General features: G+C 36.9%; 1 protein-coding gene and 1 non-coding gene across 6 annotated transcripts in view; one reads left to right on the forward strand and one right to left on the reverse strand.

Moving 5' to 3' along the window:
- FAM135A (family with sequence similarity 135 member A) overlaps positions 1 to 18914 on the forward strand; it is a 119349-nt gene that overhangs the window by 83022 nt on the left and 17413 nt on the right. For 2 of the 5 annotated variants that reach the window (XM_074368751.1, XM_010967575.3), the window contains exons 13-18: positions 9518 to 9591; positions 10984 to 11138; positions 11358 to 13716; positions 15171 to 15331; positions 17332 to 17423; positions 17902 to 17999. In XM_074368751.1, coding sequence (XP_074224852.1) covers positions 9518 to 9591; positions 10984 to 11138; positions 11358 to 13716; positions 15171 to 15331; positions 17332 to 17423; positions 17902 to 17999 — 2939 coding nt within the window. The remainder of the gene's footprint in view (positions 1 to 9517; positions 9592 to 10983; positions 11139 to 11357; positions 13717 to 15170; positions 15332 to 17331; positions 17424 to 17901; positions 18000 to 18914) is intronic. The other 3 variants (XM_074368754.1, XM_074368755.1, XM_074368752.1) reach the window with 3 other exon arrangements.
- TRNAI-AAU (transfer RNA isoleucine (anticodon AAU)) lies at positions 6929 to 7004 on the reverse strand. Its single transcript has one exon. It is a non-coding gene; the product is annotated as a tRNA-Ile (tRNA).

Here is an 18914-nt window from a genome sequence, read left to right on the forward strand (position 1 = left end):
ATATATGGGAAAAAGAAATAAAACAATCCCATTCGCAATAGCATCAAAAACAATAAAACACTTAGGAATTAATTTAACCAGGGAGATGAAAGATCGGTACACTGAAAACTACAAGACTTTGTGAAGTAAGTTGAAGAAGTCACAAACAAATGGAAAAATATCCTATTTTCATGAATCAGAACTGATATTTTAAAATATTTGTACTACCCAAAGTCATTTATAGATTCAGTGCAGTCCTATCAAAATTCTAATGGTATTTTTGACAGAAATAGAAAAAGCAATCCTAAAAAGTGTATGGAACCACAAAAGACCCCAAATAGCCAAAGCAACTCTGAGGAGGAAAAGCAAAGCTGGAAGCATCACACCTCACTTTAGACTCTACCACAAAGCTGTAGAAGTCAGAACAGTGTGGTACTGCCCTAAAAACAGGCACATAGACCAGTGGAACTGAATCAAGAGCCTGGAAGTAAGTTCTCACATGTATATTCAACTAGTGTTTGACAAGGGAACCAAAAATACACATTGAGAAAGGATAATCTCTTCAGTGAGAGGTGCTGGGAAAACTGAATAACCACATGCTGAAGAATGAAATTGGACCCTATCTTACACCGCTCACAAAATTAACTCAGAATGGATTAAGAACTTAAACATAAGACCCGAAACTGCAAAACCTCTAAAGGAAAACATAGGGGAAATGCTCCTTGACGTTGGTCTTGGCGATGATATTTTGGATTTGACACCAGAAGCAAAGGCAAAAATAAGTCAGTGGGATGACATCCAACTAAAAAGCTTCTGCACAGCAAAGAAGACCATCAATGAAATGAGAAGGCAAACTACCAAATGAAAAAAAAAATATATTTACAGATCATATAGGTGATAAGGCATTAATGTTTAAAATATATAAAGAACTCATACAACTCAATAACCAAAAAAAAAAAAAAATCCAATTAAAAATGGGCAGAGGAACTGAATGAATATTTATACAGACAAGACATACAAGTGGCCAGTAGGTACATGAAAGGTTGTACAACATCACTAATCATCAGGGAAATGCAAATCAAAACCACAGTGAGTTGTCATCTCACATCTGTTACAACGACTGTCATCAAAAAGTCAAGAGGTAGCAAGTGTTGGTGAGGATATGGAGAAAAGGGGACCCTTGTGCACTATGGATAGGAATGTAAGTTGGTGCAGCCACTATGATAAACAGTATAGAAGTTCCTTTAAAAATTAAAAATAGAACTACCATATGACTCAGCAATCCTACCTCTGGGATTATATCCAAAGGAAATGAAAACAGAATCTTAGAGATAATTTACTCTCGCGTGTGTACTGCAGCAGCATTCACAATACCCAAAACATGAAAACAACCTTAAGTGCCCATGAATTGTGTATGTGTGTGTGTGTGTGTGTATAGGAATATTTATCAGCTATTAAAAGGACATCTTGCCATTTGTAACAACATGCAGGGACACTGAGGGCTTTATGTTAAGGGAAATAAGACAGAGAAGGACAATACAGTGTGGTATTACTTACACGCAGAATCTAAAAAAGCCAAACTCATAGAAACAGAGTAGGATGGCGGTTTCCAGAGGTCAGAGTGTAGGGTGAAATGGAGAGATGTTGGTCAAAGAGTACAAACTTCCAAGCTATAAAAGAGGTGATTTGGGGGGATCTAATGTACAGCATGGTATTTGTAGTTAACAATACCATATATATACTTGAAAGTTTGTAAGAGAGGAGATCTTAAATTTTCTCACCACAAGAACTGATAATTATGTGGCGTGATATTGGTGTTAACTATTGCTAAGATGGTAATCATTCTGCAGTGTGTAAGTGTAGCAAATCACCACATTGTACACCTTAAAGGTACACAAGGTTATACGTTAGTTGTCTCTTAGTATAGCTGGGGAAAAAAAAGGTAAAGGGTACTTAATATCAAGTGAGAGATGCCTTTGTCGTTTCAAACTGGGAAATGGAATTATCAACTGAGATAACATAAAAAGCAGAACTAAATTGAAATTATAATGGATTTTATATATGTGAAGAACTATGAAAGGATCTGAGATTTTACCCTACTTACAAGCTAATAAGTTAGCTTACCGTAGATTGATTCATGGATGCTGGCAGACCATGTGAGATCCGAGACAAAGGACTCTGATTCTGAATCAAAGACAAAGGACTTTACTAGTCACAGCCATTGTAATAACCAGAATATCATTGTCATTGGTTCTTTGAGCTCCAATTCTCACAGTCTAACATAAAGACCAGGTTCACACCAGTAGATTGCATTATAGGAGGAAACCTCTGTGCTTAGAAATCCCAAATTTTTTTTTCTACTGATTTCTTTTTAATGCAATTTACTTAACATTATAAATTTGTTTACTGAGGCTCTGTCTGTCATCTCTGGGAAATAAAATGTGTCTGTAGGTTTTTAAATAACAAAGACAACGTGGACTTCCACTTTTCTACTTATTTACATTTTCACACTGAAGGTTAAACAGAGTAACAAATTGTATGCAAATTATTTGCCAGAGGCAGTTACCTTAGGTCATTTATAATTAGTATGTATTTGAAATCTCCAGAAAGCATGTTGTTTATAACTTAGGGCTAGTTTTTTGTTTGTTTGTTTTTGTTCTTGTTTTTTTTTTTTTTTTTTTGAATCATAGGCTTATAAAATTCTTCTTTTTAATTTTTTTTATTTTATTGAGTTATAGTCAGTTTACAATATTGTGTCAATTTCCATTGTAGAGCACAATTTTTCAGTCATACATGAATATACCTATATTCATTTTCACATTCTTTTTCACCATGAGCTACCACAAGATCTTATATATATTTCCCTGTGCTATAGAGTATAAACTTGTTTATCTACTCTATATATGCCTGTCAGTATCTACCAATTTCGAACTCCTGGTCTGTCCCTTCCCACCTCCCTCCCCACTGGCAACCACAAGTTTGTGTTCTATGTCTGTAAGTCTGTTTCCATTTTATATTGAAGTTCATTTGTCTTTTTCTTTTTAGATTCCACATATGAGTCATATCATATGGTATTTTTCTTCCTCTTTCTGGCTTACTGTACTTAGAATGACATTCTCCAGGGACATCCATATTGCTGCAAATGGCGTTATGTTGTCATTTTTAAGGCTGAATAATATTCCATCATATAATGTATCACATCTTCTTTATCCAGTCATCTGTTGATGGACATTTAGGCTGTTTCCATGACTTGGCTATTGTAAATAGTGCTGCTGTGAACATTGGGGTGCTGCTGTCTTTTTGAATTTGGGTTCCTTCTGAGATATCCCAAATATTTTATAATGGATGGTAAGCATGCCTGCTGTTTGCTCCAGAGGGAATCTTTATCTACCAAGGCTGTAAGCAGACCTACCCTTTGCACCAAAGGGAGCCCTATCTCTGTCTTCCCAGGCTGTTCTCAAGATAGTCTGGAACAAAGACAGTCCCCTTTTCTGCTCACAAGACTTGCATAAATTTAAGAGACCCTTGGAGAATTGTCTTTCAACAGTGTCTTATGGAGAACTCCTTTTCACAGCAGTTTATTCCTCAACGATTTTAGTGATCTTAGTTACTAGTGCTTCCTACTGTAACATCGGAGATGCTGTATTTAATGTTTATTGTAGCTGGTGTCCGGAATTATATCATAAGCCCAGTGTTAAGATCAGTGTGTTTGGTTTACAGACTTGGGAAGCCAGGCTTTGTGCTTTGTGCTGACATTGCAGACCTGTATTCTGCCCCGAGCAAGCTTTTGTTAGGGCTGGTGGAGTCGGACAAAACAGCAGTTGATTTGGCATTCTTTCAGAGGTGACTTGAATAAATCTTTAGTTCTGTCCTGCCAAATACCTCATGTTGCCAGATAAGATACAGAATGCCCAATTAAATCTGAATTTCAGGTAAACAAATTTTAGTGTAAGTATATCCTATGCAGTTTTTGGGAAATACTTACAGTAAAAAAAACCCCTATTTGTATTTCAATGTCCTTTTGGTAGAGTTGCCAGATTTAGTAAATAAGAATACAGGCTACCTAGTTAAATTTGAATTTTAGGTAAATAGTGAGTAACTTTTCAATGTAAGTATATCTGATGCAATCCTATCAAATAGGAATTTGAAGCATCAAAAGAGGATTTAACTGTTTTATGTATTTTTGGATGAAGGAAGGATGTCTTATGGGGGTTTCAGAAAACAGAATTCCTTGGGCAAGAAGAAAACTAATATTGAGCTTATTAATCTTATTGGAAACAGTATGTGGTAAACCTATGGCTTTACTCAATATGTGTTAATACTTTTGGTTCCAGTCTAAAGCAAAGAAATCCAAGCTGACACGGTATTTCTGCTGTTCAGTTATTTAGTATCCTAGGATCTTGCTCATTTAAACTCTTCACATTAGTGAACCTTTCCTTGGACTGTAAAATGAAAATCTTTTACTTTATAAGGCTTCATAAAATAATATTTTAAACTCTACAATGATCAGAATTAGAGAAGTTTTACATTTTTTCACCGATCTCTACCTTCCTTTCAACTTTGGTGTGAACCTAAAATTGCTCTGAAAAAAGTAGTTGTTAAAAATGTTTTCTAAAAAAAATCTTCATTAAACATCCTCATTATGCAAGTTTCTGTGCCTTCTTTTTGCCTTCATTTGTTTTATTCAGAGTTGTGCCCATTTTTGCTCTCATTAGCTGTGCTCTTTTTTCTTTGACTAACTTCTCTCTCACCTTGTAGCTGCCTATTTCTTTTCATTCAAGTTCCTAGTGACAGGTTTGTTACTAACCCTTTATTGAAGTTACAGTGATTTTCTCAGTATCAACCAAAGGATTCAGGTAAAAATTGGAAAGGGGGATAGCTGTTTTCCCTTCGTAGTTGACTAGAATACATTCTTACGCTCTTGGAGAAGTAAAGTTTAATATTCTTGGAAGGACCATGACAGTGTATTTATATATTTCTACTTAGCAAACATGTAGATACCACTTACTGTCTGCCAAGGAGATCAGCTCTTCATCTCCCGGGTGGGTTTATGTCCACTCTACTATGGACAAGCTATGTGACTTTGGCCAAGTTATTTCACTTTTCTAACTTTAACATTTCTTTTGTGAAATAAGAATCATCAGGTACTTTCTTCATCGGACTGTTTTGGTGATTAAATTAGCTAACAGCTGTAAAGCAGTTAGACGGTGCCTGGCAGACAATAACTGCTGTCTAATGTTTGCTAAGTAAAAATATACAATGGAATATTCAGTGATAAAAAGAAATGAAAAGACATGGCAAAACCTTGAGAGTATATTATTGCTGAGTGAAAGAAGGCAATCTTAAGAGTTACCTACTATATGATTACAAGTCTATGACATTCTGAACAAAGAGAAACTATAGAGACAGAAAATGATCAGTGGTTCCTAGGGGCTCAGGGGAATTGGGAGAGTCAAATAGGTGGAACATAGGAGGTTTCTAGGGAAGTGAAACTGTTCTCTGTGGTGTTTTAACAGTGGGTACATGTCGTTATACGTTTGTCAGAGCCACACAGTGCACGATACCAAGGGTGAACCTCAATGTAAATGGTGGACTTTAGTTAGTAAGGGGTCAGCGCTGGTTCATCAGTTACAGCAGAGGCATCACAGAATACAAGATGCAAATAATAGCAGGAGGAACCTGGGGTCTCGGGTTGTATGGGAACTCCCTGCACTTTCTGAACAATTTTTCTCTAAACCTAAAACTTCTCAAAAAACCTAAGTCTATTCATTCTTTTTTAAAGAAAAGTACTTACCTGCTAATTTTAACACCTGCGTTATCTTCGAGTCTATTTCTAAAGCTAACTACGTTTATCTCTTGATTGTAAGCTACACTTCCCTGCTTCTTTGCACGCCTGGTGGATGCTCTTCAGTGCTTGAAACAGTTGCTCCATGTGTTTTGTCCCATTTTGTAGTTGTTGTCAGTAGGGTAAATCCAATACCAATTTCTCTGTCATGGTCTAAGCAGAAGTTAAATCGTGGCTTTCAGCCTTAGCTATACATTACAATCCCCTGGGAAACTTTAAAAATTACCAGTACTGAATGAGGCCCAAGCATGGGGTAATCTTCCCAAAGTTCTCCAAGTGATAAAGGGTTAGGTATTTCCCTGAATAAGAGCGTCCTGCAAGGGAGAGTGGGAACTGAAATCTGGCCTGTTCTCCCTGGGGTCAAGGTGTATCTGCCTTTGGAAGGAGCTCCTTTTTGAAATTTGCACTTTAAAGCTTCCCTGTGGATCCACAGGACCCTTGATTCTAATGTGTATCCACTACCTTCCAGGAGCAAGGGCAGAGGGTCAGGAGTTCTTATTAGCTTTTACTGAGATTTTTAGATCATAAAATTTTCAACTGTGTCAATGCTTTTTAGGCTCTAGAAAAGGGAAAGAGAGATAGCTTGTATAGCCATCCTTTCACTTAAAGATTTCTTTACAGTGATGTGTTATTTATTTCAGAAAACATCATGAAGTTTGCATTTTTAAGCACTCATCACTACAACTGCTTGATCTTTCAGTACAACCATATTAATGAACTTTAATGTATTAAACTATATTTTTCTTAATAAAATAGAAATACTTTCTAAGAACATATTATTGATTTAATTTGCTATTTATTTCCTCTTTTGCACAGTTTAGGTAGACTTCCATTATTAATGTAATTATTAACACAAAATATATTACAGCTTTTATGTTTATATATACATAAAACATACTCAGCATTCTCAGGAAGTAAGTTCACCCAAACGTGAATTTTGTTACTATCCAATATGTGCTTTTTAAAGGGTAAATTTTTTCCTAAAATTGTTTTCAATCTTCTTAAATAGAAACTTTCCAGTGTGCTTCATGGTTCCCTACCATCTGAAGTAGGGTGTACAGAACCTAATTTAGCCCTCATGTTTATTTCTTCATTTATTTTTAGTGAAGGTACTGGGGATTGAACCCAGGACCCTGTGCATGCTAATTAAGCATGTGCTCTACCACTGAGCTATACCCTCCCCCGCCCAAGTTATATTAATTTTTAATTTCTTTTGTCTGCTTTTTATGGGAATGCTCTAGGGTTTTTTTTAAGGGAGGGGTCTTTTTCTTTCAGCAGCAAGTTCTCATTTCTAAACCTTGTATACTGTGGATACTCTATAATTCTCCTTTCCCTGCTTTAATGTGCTGTGGATTGAGAAACCAAATAACTTAAACCAGTTAGAATTGTCTCTAAGAGTAAGCATAAATCAGCTACATATAGAAGAGGGTGTTAAGATATCCTACTATGAGAATAATGTGAGAACTTAAAGAACATTCGTTCAGGAAACATTTGTGAGGGACCTGCCTTCTTCAAAGCAATATAGAAAATATATCACATATTTAGACTCCGCTCTAAAGATTAGAATCTAACCTGGGTCAACATGTATAAAATTATTATAGTAAATACTACATTATAATATATGATTAATTATTAAGTTATAATAAATATAATACTGCATTAATAATAAGTGCTGCTTATTAAATTATTGCAACAAATATTGTTCAGCAATTTAAACAACATATTCAGATGAACACAGATGATGGAACAGTTAACTCTGCAGAGCATTAGTAAACACCCATTTTGAATGCTCAGAGGGTTTTTTTTTTTTTTAACCTAGCTGAATTTTGAATAGTTGGTATTGTCAAATAAGTTGACTCTTTAAAATGAGGGTACATACTCAAAACTCATTTTCTGGATATACATACCAAAGTATTAATACAGATGACTCTGATCCTTAGTCTGAATTTGTAAATTTAACTTATGTTTGTGTACATCTTTTGCCCAGAATTTAGCCATGCTACCATCAGGTGGCAGTGATACCTTAGATACAGCCACGTAAGACAGTTAATAGCCTTATTCACTACACATCACAGTGGCACCAGAATCGTGGCAAGAGAATATTTAGAAAGGGAACTCGGTCTAGGTGTAAAGAGGAAGGACTCTGGTAGCGGGGCGTCTTCTTGCGGAAGGGAAGAGAGAAGTGGTTAGAACACGAGATTTGCCATTTCTTGAGTCTTTATTTGTCCCACGTTTATCACGTGCTAGCTATGTTATCTTGGCCAAGTAAGTAACCTCTTTGTGCCTGTTTCCTCACTTATTAAATGAAGATATAGCCACTTCTGAGGGTTTTTATAGGTTTAAATCAGAATGAAAATAAAGTGCTTAGCACAGAGCCTGGTAGGCAGGATGCTGTCGAGAGATAATAGTTCGTATAGCAGGAGCCGGGAGGACCGGGAGAGAAGGCTTAGCAGCGAGCGGGTCTGGCCAGCCCTGCTGCAGCTGCAGGGCTCCAGATGACGTCAGGCTGCCTTTCTCCCCACATTACAGCCCTCAGGGAAAACATCTCACACACAGACATTTTCCTCATCTCTCCCTTAGAGGGAGGAAGAAGAGGCAATCGGGCAGCATTTAGAAGTAAAGACCCGAGTGGCATCCTTCTCACCAATGCCTCACACCTTCCTCTCCCCTCCTCCCTCGCCACTCGTTCCTCTGCAGACCCAGTCTCCTCAGCCCAGGGAGACAAGCTTAGGAAATCAGAAATTCAGCTGGCTATAGCTTGATGACAGATTGAACAGTTCTCCAGTTCATTGTGCATTTAAAACCAAAGAACCCTAAATCACATTTCCCTTTTAAAAAAATCTTAGAAGGAGTATAATTTCTTTCTCCTCCTTGTACCCTCCAAACAAAATATCTTTGCCACCACCTTATAAGTGGCTTCATGTTGCTTTAATAGCTGACAGTGCATAATTAGAAATGAAAGGGGCAAAATACAAATGTGATGGAAGAAATAATCAACTAGATTTGACCAGTATTTACCAGCTACTTGCTTCTGTAACAAACCAAGATATATGTTGTGAGAGGTAGCAGAGATCATCCAAAATATAGTTTCTACTCTAAAGAACATTACACGTTAGAAGAGGAGACAATCCACACATACGGTTATTTCAAGAAAAAAATGTGGTGAATGCTAGAACGGTAGTTACAGTAACTTATATTTATATCCATTTTCCAGATATAAAACTGGGCATCGAATTTATTACCTTGTTTATTCTTCACAATAGCCTCAAATGTAGAGTAAGTATTAAGTGTAATTTGAAAACGAGTCATCGAGGCTCAGAGGTGAAATGCCTGAATTCAGGATACCGGCGGTCAATTCAGCTGCCGGGTCCTGGGGTGCTGGGCCGTCACACAGTTGCCAGCTCATCCTGCAGTTCTCCCACGTGCTAGGCACTGCCAGACAAACAGAATCCCTATCTTTGGAGGATAAACCGTGGATCTGCCATGGAAAACTTAATTTCTTCCTCTACGTTCTGTTCTCCTAACTCACGTGTTCCCACAAATCAGTGCTTCAGCAACCCTGAGGAGGGAGATAACTTCTCAAGGGGGTGGTTACGGAAGGCCTAATGGAGGGGATTCTTTTCGTACCATCCAGCTCCTGATTGACTTTCTAAATGTGCCATGACATTCACACTCCCTTTTGGGATTTTTCAGGTACGCAGATTTTCTGAGGCGTTCTTTTGTTTTGAACACCCAAGAGAAGCTGCCATTGCATACCAGGAACTTCAGTGAGTATCATCCATCCAAAATTTAGATGATTTTATTTCCCTTTACATGAGGTGTCATCTCAGTATTTATCAGTGACAGAATGTACAGTATTTACAGTAAAAGAAATTAGGAGAATTTGCAGCTCAGAAATCTCCTGTTGAATCAGTTTGGGTTTGGTCTTATGAATCACTTACAGACCTGTACCTGATATAAGAAAGCATATTGAAGTGTTCCTCCCCAGCCCCTACAGCAGATCTGCTATACAGCCCTGGCTCCGGCCTTCCAGTTGGCCATCTTGTATCTTTATTTTCACGGGACAGAATCTCTTCCATTTATCGTTATGTATTACAGAGTTTTGCAAGTAGTCTGACTAGGACTACCTCCTGTTACACAGAAGATTTGCAATCCAAGTGTCCAAAGTAGATGCCTTCCATTTTTCCTACTGAGTATATTTAGATCTGGTGGGGTTTTTTTTTTTTTTTTTTTTTTTTTTTTGGCTTAAAAAGATACTTGGAAGACATTACGCTGAGTGAAAGCAGTCAGACATAAAAGAGTAAATATATGATTCTATGTATATGAAGTTCTGGAACTGACAAAACTAAGATGAAAAAAATTAGAACGGTGGCTGTCTTGGTGTCGACTTGGGCTGGGAGCCTGACTGGAAAGTCCTGAGGGTACTCTCTGAATAGATGGACGTATTCTGTATCATGTGTCCATTCGTCAGAATCACACAGCTAAGATTTGTATTATTTCAGTGCATGTGAATTATACCTCAAAAGAAAGCAATGAAAAAATAGAGCCTGGGCATAGGTAGTAAATGGAGGTATAGATAAAACAAGATGGGGGAAAAGTTAATTCTTGAAACTGAGTGATGGGGTTTATTATGCTATTCTGTTTACTTTTATTTGTTTGAAATTTTCCATAAGAAAAGGTTTTTCTCAAAAACCATTTGTGTTAGAAAGTTATACACCTTGTTTTAAATAGCTGTTAATTGTGTTCCTCACTATGTGTTAAGTGCGGCAGTGGAACGCTTTTTTTCAACATTGTCATCAAGTCTCTAGTAGGCATTTGAGCTCTTGGTCTTTCTCCTAAATGCCATTCTCAGCTAATTAGGAAGTCCAGACATTAAGCATCGATAACTCAGTTTGAAATAACATTAAAAAGTATAGAAGAATATGGTAGAAATTAACTAATTTACCAATAAACCATAATTTTATAAGTTAAAAATTTACTGTCAGTGAACCATAGTTTTCATTTTACCAGTTTTTGTCTCTGGCCAAGGAGCTCTTCCATAGGAGGTCATATCCTGAGGAGGGGGCACAGGGCTGGTGAGGGGGCGGGAGTGCGTAGACCGTAAGGTGGAACTGGGTGTCATTTCTAAATTGCAGTCTGACTGAAGAACTGTTTTTCAGTGCTCAGAGTCATCTACAGATGTGCACCGCTATCAAAAACACTTCCTTCTGCAGTTCTCTTCCACCCCTACCTATTGAATGTAGTGAATTAGATGGAGACCTCAATTCATTACCTATAATCTTTGAAGATAGGTATTTAGATTCAGTTGTTGAAGGTAAGTGTAATCTAACTAAAATATGTAAGCTGTGTGTGTCATTTTCAGTATATTCTACCTAATAGACATAAAACCATTCCCTGATGTGGGGCCATTTTCCCCCTCCAGTTTTACGTATTTTCGAAGATATTGGAAAGTTATAGTCAGAAAAAGTAGTCTTAATCATATGAGTTCTCACACCTTGTTTTAAACCTGAATTTCTTTTTCTTTGGATAAAAGACTTAGATGCACCCTGGATGGGAATTCAGAGTCTTCAGAGATCAGATTCCAGTAGAACGGATAAATGTGAGACTGAAGAAAGCTCTGTAGCTGGACTTTCTAGCCCAGAGCTGAAAGTCAGACCTGCTGGTGCCTCCAGTTGTTGGTATACAGAAGGTGAAAAGCAGCTAACAAAACCTCTAAAAGGAAAGAATGAAGAATCAAATAAATCCAAGGTTAAGGTTACTAAGCTCATGAAAACAATGAAACCTGAAAACACAAAAAAATTAATAAAACAGAACTCTAAGGATTCTGTGATTTTGGTAGGCTACAAATGTTTGAAAAGTGCAGCGTCAGATGATCTCTTTAACTGCTTTGAAGGCAATCCTTCACATAGTCAGAAGGAAGGTCTGGATCCCACGATACGTGGATATAATTTTGACCTAAAGACCTACATCAGACAGACAAGTCAAAAGGAAGCTAGCTGTTTGCCAACTAATACAGAGAGAACTGAACAAAAGTCTCCAGATGTTGAAAATATGCAGCCAGACCTGTTTGACCCTTTGAACTCTGGCAGCCTAAATCTTTGTGCAAATTTGTCCATTTCAGGTAAACTTGATATCTCCCAGGACGATAGTGAAATTGCACAAGTGGAACGCACTGTGGCGTCTGGAAGTTCATCAGATGATTACCATAACCATCAAATAGCCCCGACCTCAGGAGTCAGAACAATTGAAGTAAAGCCCTGCACTAAAGATCCTTTCAGTGGAGAGAAGATAACCGTTAAAATAGGACCTTGGACAGAGCTTCAACAAGATGAAATATTTGTGGATAATTTAAAAGTACCCAACTTTGAGTCCTTAGAATCTAATGGTAAATCTAAATCTATAGAAATAACACTTGAAAGGGAAGCTTTGCAGGAACCAAAGTGTCATTCTGTTGGAGAATCATTAGCTAAGTTAAGAAGTAATGAGCCTGCTTCTTCTACAAAAGAATATCATGTTGTAGTGAGTGGAGATGCCATTAAGTTACCAGATATTAATGCCACGTGTGCCTCATCTCGATTCTCAGATTCAGGTGTTGAAAGTGAACCAAGTTCTTTTGCGACACATCCAAACCCTGACGTAGTCTTTGAAACTGTACAAGGGCAAGGTCTTTACAGTAATGAAAGATTATTTCCTCAGCTTTTGATGAAACCTGATTATAATGTAAAGTTTTCATTAGGAAGTCATTGTACTGAAAGCACGAGTGCTTTCAGTGAGATCCAGTCGTCTTTAACTTCCATAAACTCTCTGCCTTCTGATGATGAACTGTCACCTGATGAGAATCCTAAGAAACCTGTTGTACCTGAATGCCACCTAAGCGATAGCAAAACTGTATTAAATCTAGAAACAGTTGATTTGCCAAAATGTGACGATAGTAGAAAGTCAAGTATTATTTTGCAACAGCAGAGTGTCATATTTTCAGGGCATTTGGACAGTGAAGCTATAGCAATCCATTCCTTAAATTCAAGCACTAAAGACCCTTTACAATTTGTTTTTTCAGATGAAGATACTTCCAGTGATGTGAAAAGTAGTTGCAGCTCCAAACCTAACTTGGACACTTTGTGTAAAGACCCCCAGAGTCCTGATAAATCTAATAACTCTGCAGGGACTGCAATTACATTAAATTCAGAACTGGTCTGGTTAGGTGCCCCTTGTGTGGTTTCAGGTTCCATTTCTACCAGTACAGAAGTCAGTGAAGATAGAACTGTGAAAAGAAAAAATAGGGATGCATTGAATCTCAAACAGATCTATTCAGAAGGGCCTCCAGTTAAAAATGAAACTCACTTGGGTACGGATGACTGCTTTTCAGCCAGTCCTGATATGGTAAAACAAGGGCTTGTGGAAAACTATTTTGGCTGTCAAAGCAGTACAGATATTTCTGACACATGTGCTGTTAGCTACAGCAATTCAGTTAGCCCTCAGAGGGAAATTTCTGAAAAAGAAATCAGGAGCCCTCAGCGGAAACAGGGTAAAGAGGAGGAGGACGAGCAGGATCAACAAATGGTGGAAAATGGGTATTATGAAGAAACGGATTATTCAGCGCTGGGTGGAACAGTAAATGCTCACTGTGCAGACAGAGATGCACTAGAAGAAGAGAGACTTATAAAAGCTGAAAAAATGAACAGTGACTACCTGAGGGAAGGTATGAGTATGCCTGCCGTCTGCACTTCTGGCTGTCTGTCCTTCCCCTCCGCGCCACGGGAGTCTCCTTGTAGTGTTAAGTCTTCTTCCAAAAGCAAATGTGATGCCATCACAAAGCAGCCAAGCAGCGCCTCTCACAACTTCACATCGTCAGCTTCCTGGTATGAAAATTCACCAAAACCTCAAATACAAGCGTAAGTAGCGGAAGCACAGCAGCGTGTGCTACTAAACGTAGAGGGAGAGAGAACGTGTGTGTTTCTCTGGTGACGTGTGTATTTCACATTCTCTTGTTCCTGTGATACAGAAAGTGCTTCTTTGATTCACTGTCTGACGTGGAGAAGTAAACTCTATCTTCTCTGACAAAGACCTGCAGTTCCCTGCATGATTGGCCTGCTCTACAGGCTAGACATTCCTGATACAGATTTCCCCTTGGTAATTTTACGTTAGAAGTGTGGAATAATTGAGATTAAGACCCTTTTTTCCCATTAATATCTCATTCCCATCCCCATTAAGTTAGGTTTTATAAATACATGTAGCAAAGATTAGATAATTGCCAGAGGCTTCCTAAGCCTGCCAGACTCAGATTGCCTCAGCTAAGTCAGTGGTTCCAGAATTGAGATTTCATGGACCAATTTAAAAAAAAAAAGTCCAGAAAAATGTGAAGATGGCATAGGTTTACTAGCATGACACTAGCTTTCAAAATATTCTACTGTCTGACTCCAGATGGCATTATAACCCCAGGAGAGAAATGTCTAGGCACTTGTGCTGTAGATTTTTAAATTCCCGGATTACTCTGATGGATGCATGTAAGATGTGTGTTGCTCACAGCTGGTGCACCCAGGGAGGGGGAGCCGCCTGTCGAAGAGCTGTGGTTGCTGTGCTGGAAAGCTGAAGGTTACAGCACCCTCTGGGCACCTCACATTCCTTCTGAGTCATTCATGAAAACAGTGGTCTGAGTGTCTTCCCCCAGTATATCCTGCTCGGTTTAGTGTTCATCAGCTTCTTTGAGTTTTACTTTTATCAGTCCAAATGATTTAATGTTAAAATCGTTCATTTTTGACATTCTCAATCCCCAAGTTGATTAGATTTGTCACTCACTAAGTGAGTGTGTGCCACCAGTTCTGTTTAGTCATACCCCCCTCTTAGTTCTGACCCTCCTTATTGGTATTTTTAGAGAAAAATACAAATAACCTAAACTACTAAATACTGTACCCACCATTTTCACTGGTACACTGTGCAGAATGGCTCCTTCTTTTCCATTTATGTAAGATTAAAAAGGAGCAGAGAGGGTAGGATTTGATTACGGGATCAGCATCAGATTCTCCTAGCTTTTCTGTGCACACAACATAAAATTCTGTAGAGTATAACCCCACTCTTAATGTTTTCTTAGTGGGTTTCAAGTTTAAAAGAGTAGTGATATCAGGTTTTAAATATTCATTGTTTTTTATCAGAATATGTGCTAATAATAGTAAAGAAAATCACTCTCTGATTTCTAAATCATTTAGGTGATCCCACATATTTTCATTATTTTAAAACCAGATATCTCTGGGTTTCCTCTTCTGCAATTCTCCAAATTCAGATTGTCTCTTTGGTTTTAAAAACTGAATCTAATGTTTAGTAAAGATACTTTTACAATATTTTGCTTCAGCTTCCTTCAGGCAAGAGAAGAACTGAAGCAACTTAAACTCCCTGGGTTCATGTACAGTGAGGTTCCTCTGCTGGCATCCTCAGTCCCGTATTTCAGCGTGGAAGAGGAGGACAGGTCTGAAGATGGAGTGCATCTCATTGTCTGTGTGCATGGTCTAGATGGTACGTCACATCTGTTGATATAACCCATAGCAACCCAATGTTTTCTTTTCCTAAGAGATCTCATTTTAGTTTTATTTCATCTTTGACCTGAAAAAAGATTTCTAAACTGCTAAAATTAATTAAATCTTAAATACATTCTGAAGCAGAGGTATGTTTAATTTTGCTACGTGTAATATTAAGTTTGTTTTTTAACTAAATTTTCCATGGAATTGACATCCATGTGCCAACATTTTGTTTATTTTAGCTTTCGATTTCTCTGTCCTCTCTCTTACTGTTATTTTTATCAGCTGTCACTCATGGCAATCATTTTGTCTCCCTTTGATAGTCTTTCTGGTTCCCTATTAGCTTGATGCTTTAAACCTTATGGACAAGAAAAATCAATTCCAAAAGAGTTAAAGATTCATTGATTAATTAGAGTATAATTTCAATTCTTAATACCTGGCTTTCTGCTATGCTTTTATGACAACTATTTTGGTTACTCAACAGACTATTTTTCTTGCTTAAGAGCTGTGTTAGAAGATGCCAAATATCTCTAGACTACCAGAGTATTACTGTACTATAATGAGATTCTGTAGTAACAAGTTGACAAAATATTTTATAGATTATAAAAATACTAAACACAGGTCTGAGCTAGTAAATTCTCATGAAATTGGAGATTTTTATTTAAAAAACACCCTGACTCTCAAGAAATAAAATACCTCTACTACTAACCTCTTTCCCTCCACTAAAAATTTTCAAAGAATTGTTCTCCAAGAAAGACTTCTTAGCCCAGTAAAATCTCTGACAAATTCCTCTTTGAAATTTTCAAGAAACACATAATCCCCATGTGTGTAAATTAGCCCAGAATAATAGGAAAAGAGATCGAATGTAGCCTATTTTATTCCATGAAGTTAACCCAACCTTGTCATTAAATCTGAAAAAAATGGAACACCCACACTCAAAAAAAAAAAAATATGTTGGACCAATCCAACGTAAATACACTTAATAAAACTCTAGTAATATTGCAGAAAATAAATTTAAAAAACAGAATGTCCCCCCAAACCCTCTAGCAAGTCAGTATATTAAAGTAACTGCAACAAATAGGATTTAATTCCCAGAATGCAAGGATAGATGAATATAATGAAATTTATTAATAAAATATGCTACATCAGCAAATCAAGTATGAAGTGTTGGTAAAATTCAGTATCCATTCCCAGTTATGACAACTAAACACCAAATTTTAAGCCTTAAAAGTAGCTCTAGTCTCGTTCACTAATGTGATTAAACGTATATATTTCTAGTTCATGGGAAGAATATTTAGCAGTGAAACGCTACAGGTATTTCTTTTAAAATCAGGAATAAAACAGTCAATTTGGTCTATGCACAACATTGCTAAAAGATATAAATATTGGAAGGGTAAAGTAAAAATTCAGCAATTGATGACACATTTGTATTCCTAAGTAAGCCAAAGAAATTAACTGAAAAGCCACTAAACTAATTTTTTAAAATAATAACTATTTATATATATGTATTACATCTGTTACGAATATTTTGTACTCATAGATATCTTTTAAGTTAGTAACTAAAATAAACTCCCTTGGGTTATTTAAATGGATTTTTATTTCTATTCATCTGTACTAGTAACGCCAAAGGAAAGTCAACAGATTGAATCTAAATCTGAAATGCACTCGGGGTTGGTTAAATGATCATCTAGAGAAGCGACTATAAAGAGTTCAGTCAGGCACTCACGGCTGCTGCAGCCCAGTCACCAGACTGGGTGCTGACAGTTAATACATCATTAGGCGGGAAAGTGAGAGCATTATTGTGACCCAAACTTCCGGCTGATGGAAATCAGTTTTGAAATAAAAACTGAGGGCTCTATATCAGAGTGCCCCCTCAATTCAGAACTGGCTCAGGCCCTGCTCTGTCTTCAGGAACTGTAAAACTAGATGAGGATGTATGTGGTGCCTTTTGCTTTATCTCATCCTTTAGACATAATTTTCATTTCCTTCATTTTCTAGGTAACAGTGCAGATCTCCGATTAGTAAAAACTTATATTGAACTTGGACTGCCTGGGGGAAGAATTGATTTTCTTATGTCTGAGCGAAATCAGGTACAAAATGGCAGTATTTTCATTAGAAGCACACATTTTTATACTAGTCTCTACCTAAATATTTGCTTACTACAAAATGCCTGTAGGAGTAGAAATAATTTTTCTGATTTCTATGACATTTAACATTCATGCATATCCTAAGGAAGCAGAAATGATTTATAGTTCAATTTATGAGCTCTTTATATGCACAAAATTTCTAGAATTACACGTTTCTATGCAAATATTTTATTAATTAAACCATGTAAATAACCTGATGTTCAATGCTGATAGTGGGTGAAATGAAGTGTCATTAAGAACACTGAACAATTTTTTTCCTAGAAATTAACTGTTTGCTCATGTTAATATCATGAATATTACTTCACTAACTTCTCTAAAAAACTCTGGTCTTTAACTGTATTTTCAATACCTGAATTAAAAGCAATTTTTCATGTAATTATACATACTTAGTATATAATGTATCTATTTTGCTTTTGTTTAGAATGATACCTTTGCTGATTTTGATAGCATGACTGATCGTCTTCTGGATGAGATAATACAATATATTCAGATATATAGTCTAACGGTCTCAAAAATAAGGTAATTTCTATAATATTACGTAATTTACTTTTACATCTCTATGGATGATAGAAAAATTACACAGAATTTCTAGTAATTTTGTTGTCCTATTCTGAAATACAGGAGAGCACAACTCAGATTAATTTAAAGTGGGAACAAAAAGGTAAAAGATTTTAGGGAAAGACAATATATGATTCAGTTTATATGAATTGCCCAGAATTGGCAAATCTACAGAGACAGAAGTAGATCAGTGATTGCTCAGGGCTGAGGAAGATGGGAGTGGGGTGGAGGGGTGATAACTTGTGGTGATGGCTGCACTACTCTGTAAATACACTAAAAACCATTCAATTGTACACTTTAAATGGATAAGTTGTATATGTGAATGATATCTCAATAAAGGTGTTACCAAAAAAGAAAGGTTATAGGGAAATGGATGTATATAAACAAATGAAACAGCAAAAATACTTCCAGTTTCATGACTGTACTTCATGAGTCAGTTTTCCTTAAGCAAGAGTTGATGATCAAACCAATATATGTTTCAGTATTTAATCAGATATTGTGAATAGGCATGGGAAAGAAAAGCATTTGTTCCTTCTCATTCAGTAAGGATTAAAGAAAAAGTCAAAGCTAATCTTGCCTCAAAATTCTTTTTAGAATAAACTGGTTCCTTTCATACCCAGCTAGGTCAGAGGAAGAAGCTGGCTCTTTATCCTGCAGGCTTTATTTAGAGTTTGTCTCTGGTTTGAAGTACGGAGTAGGGACGAAGAAGAGAGAGGCAGTTTTTCACTTGAAGTCATTTTTTAGAAGCAGATTTCTGTGAAAATACGGTGAGAGATGCAAGTATGTTGAGGGGAGGAGAGATTGTTTTCCTGTTCTAATTATTCTCTTCATTTATGGACTTTAATCTGTTTACTAAATTGTCTGTAGTCATCTTGT

Source organism: Camelus bactrianus, chromosome 8 (genome assembly GCF_048773025.1).
Source record: "Camelus bactrianus isolate YW-2024 breed Bactrian camel chromosome 8, ASM4877302v1, whole genome shotgun sequence".
Lineage (NCBI taxonomy): Eukaryota > Metazoa > Chordata > Mammalia > Artiodactyla > Camelidae > Camelus > Camelus bactrianus.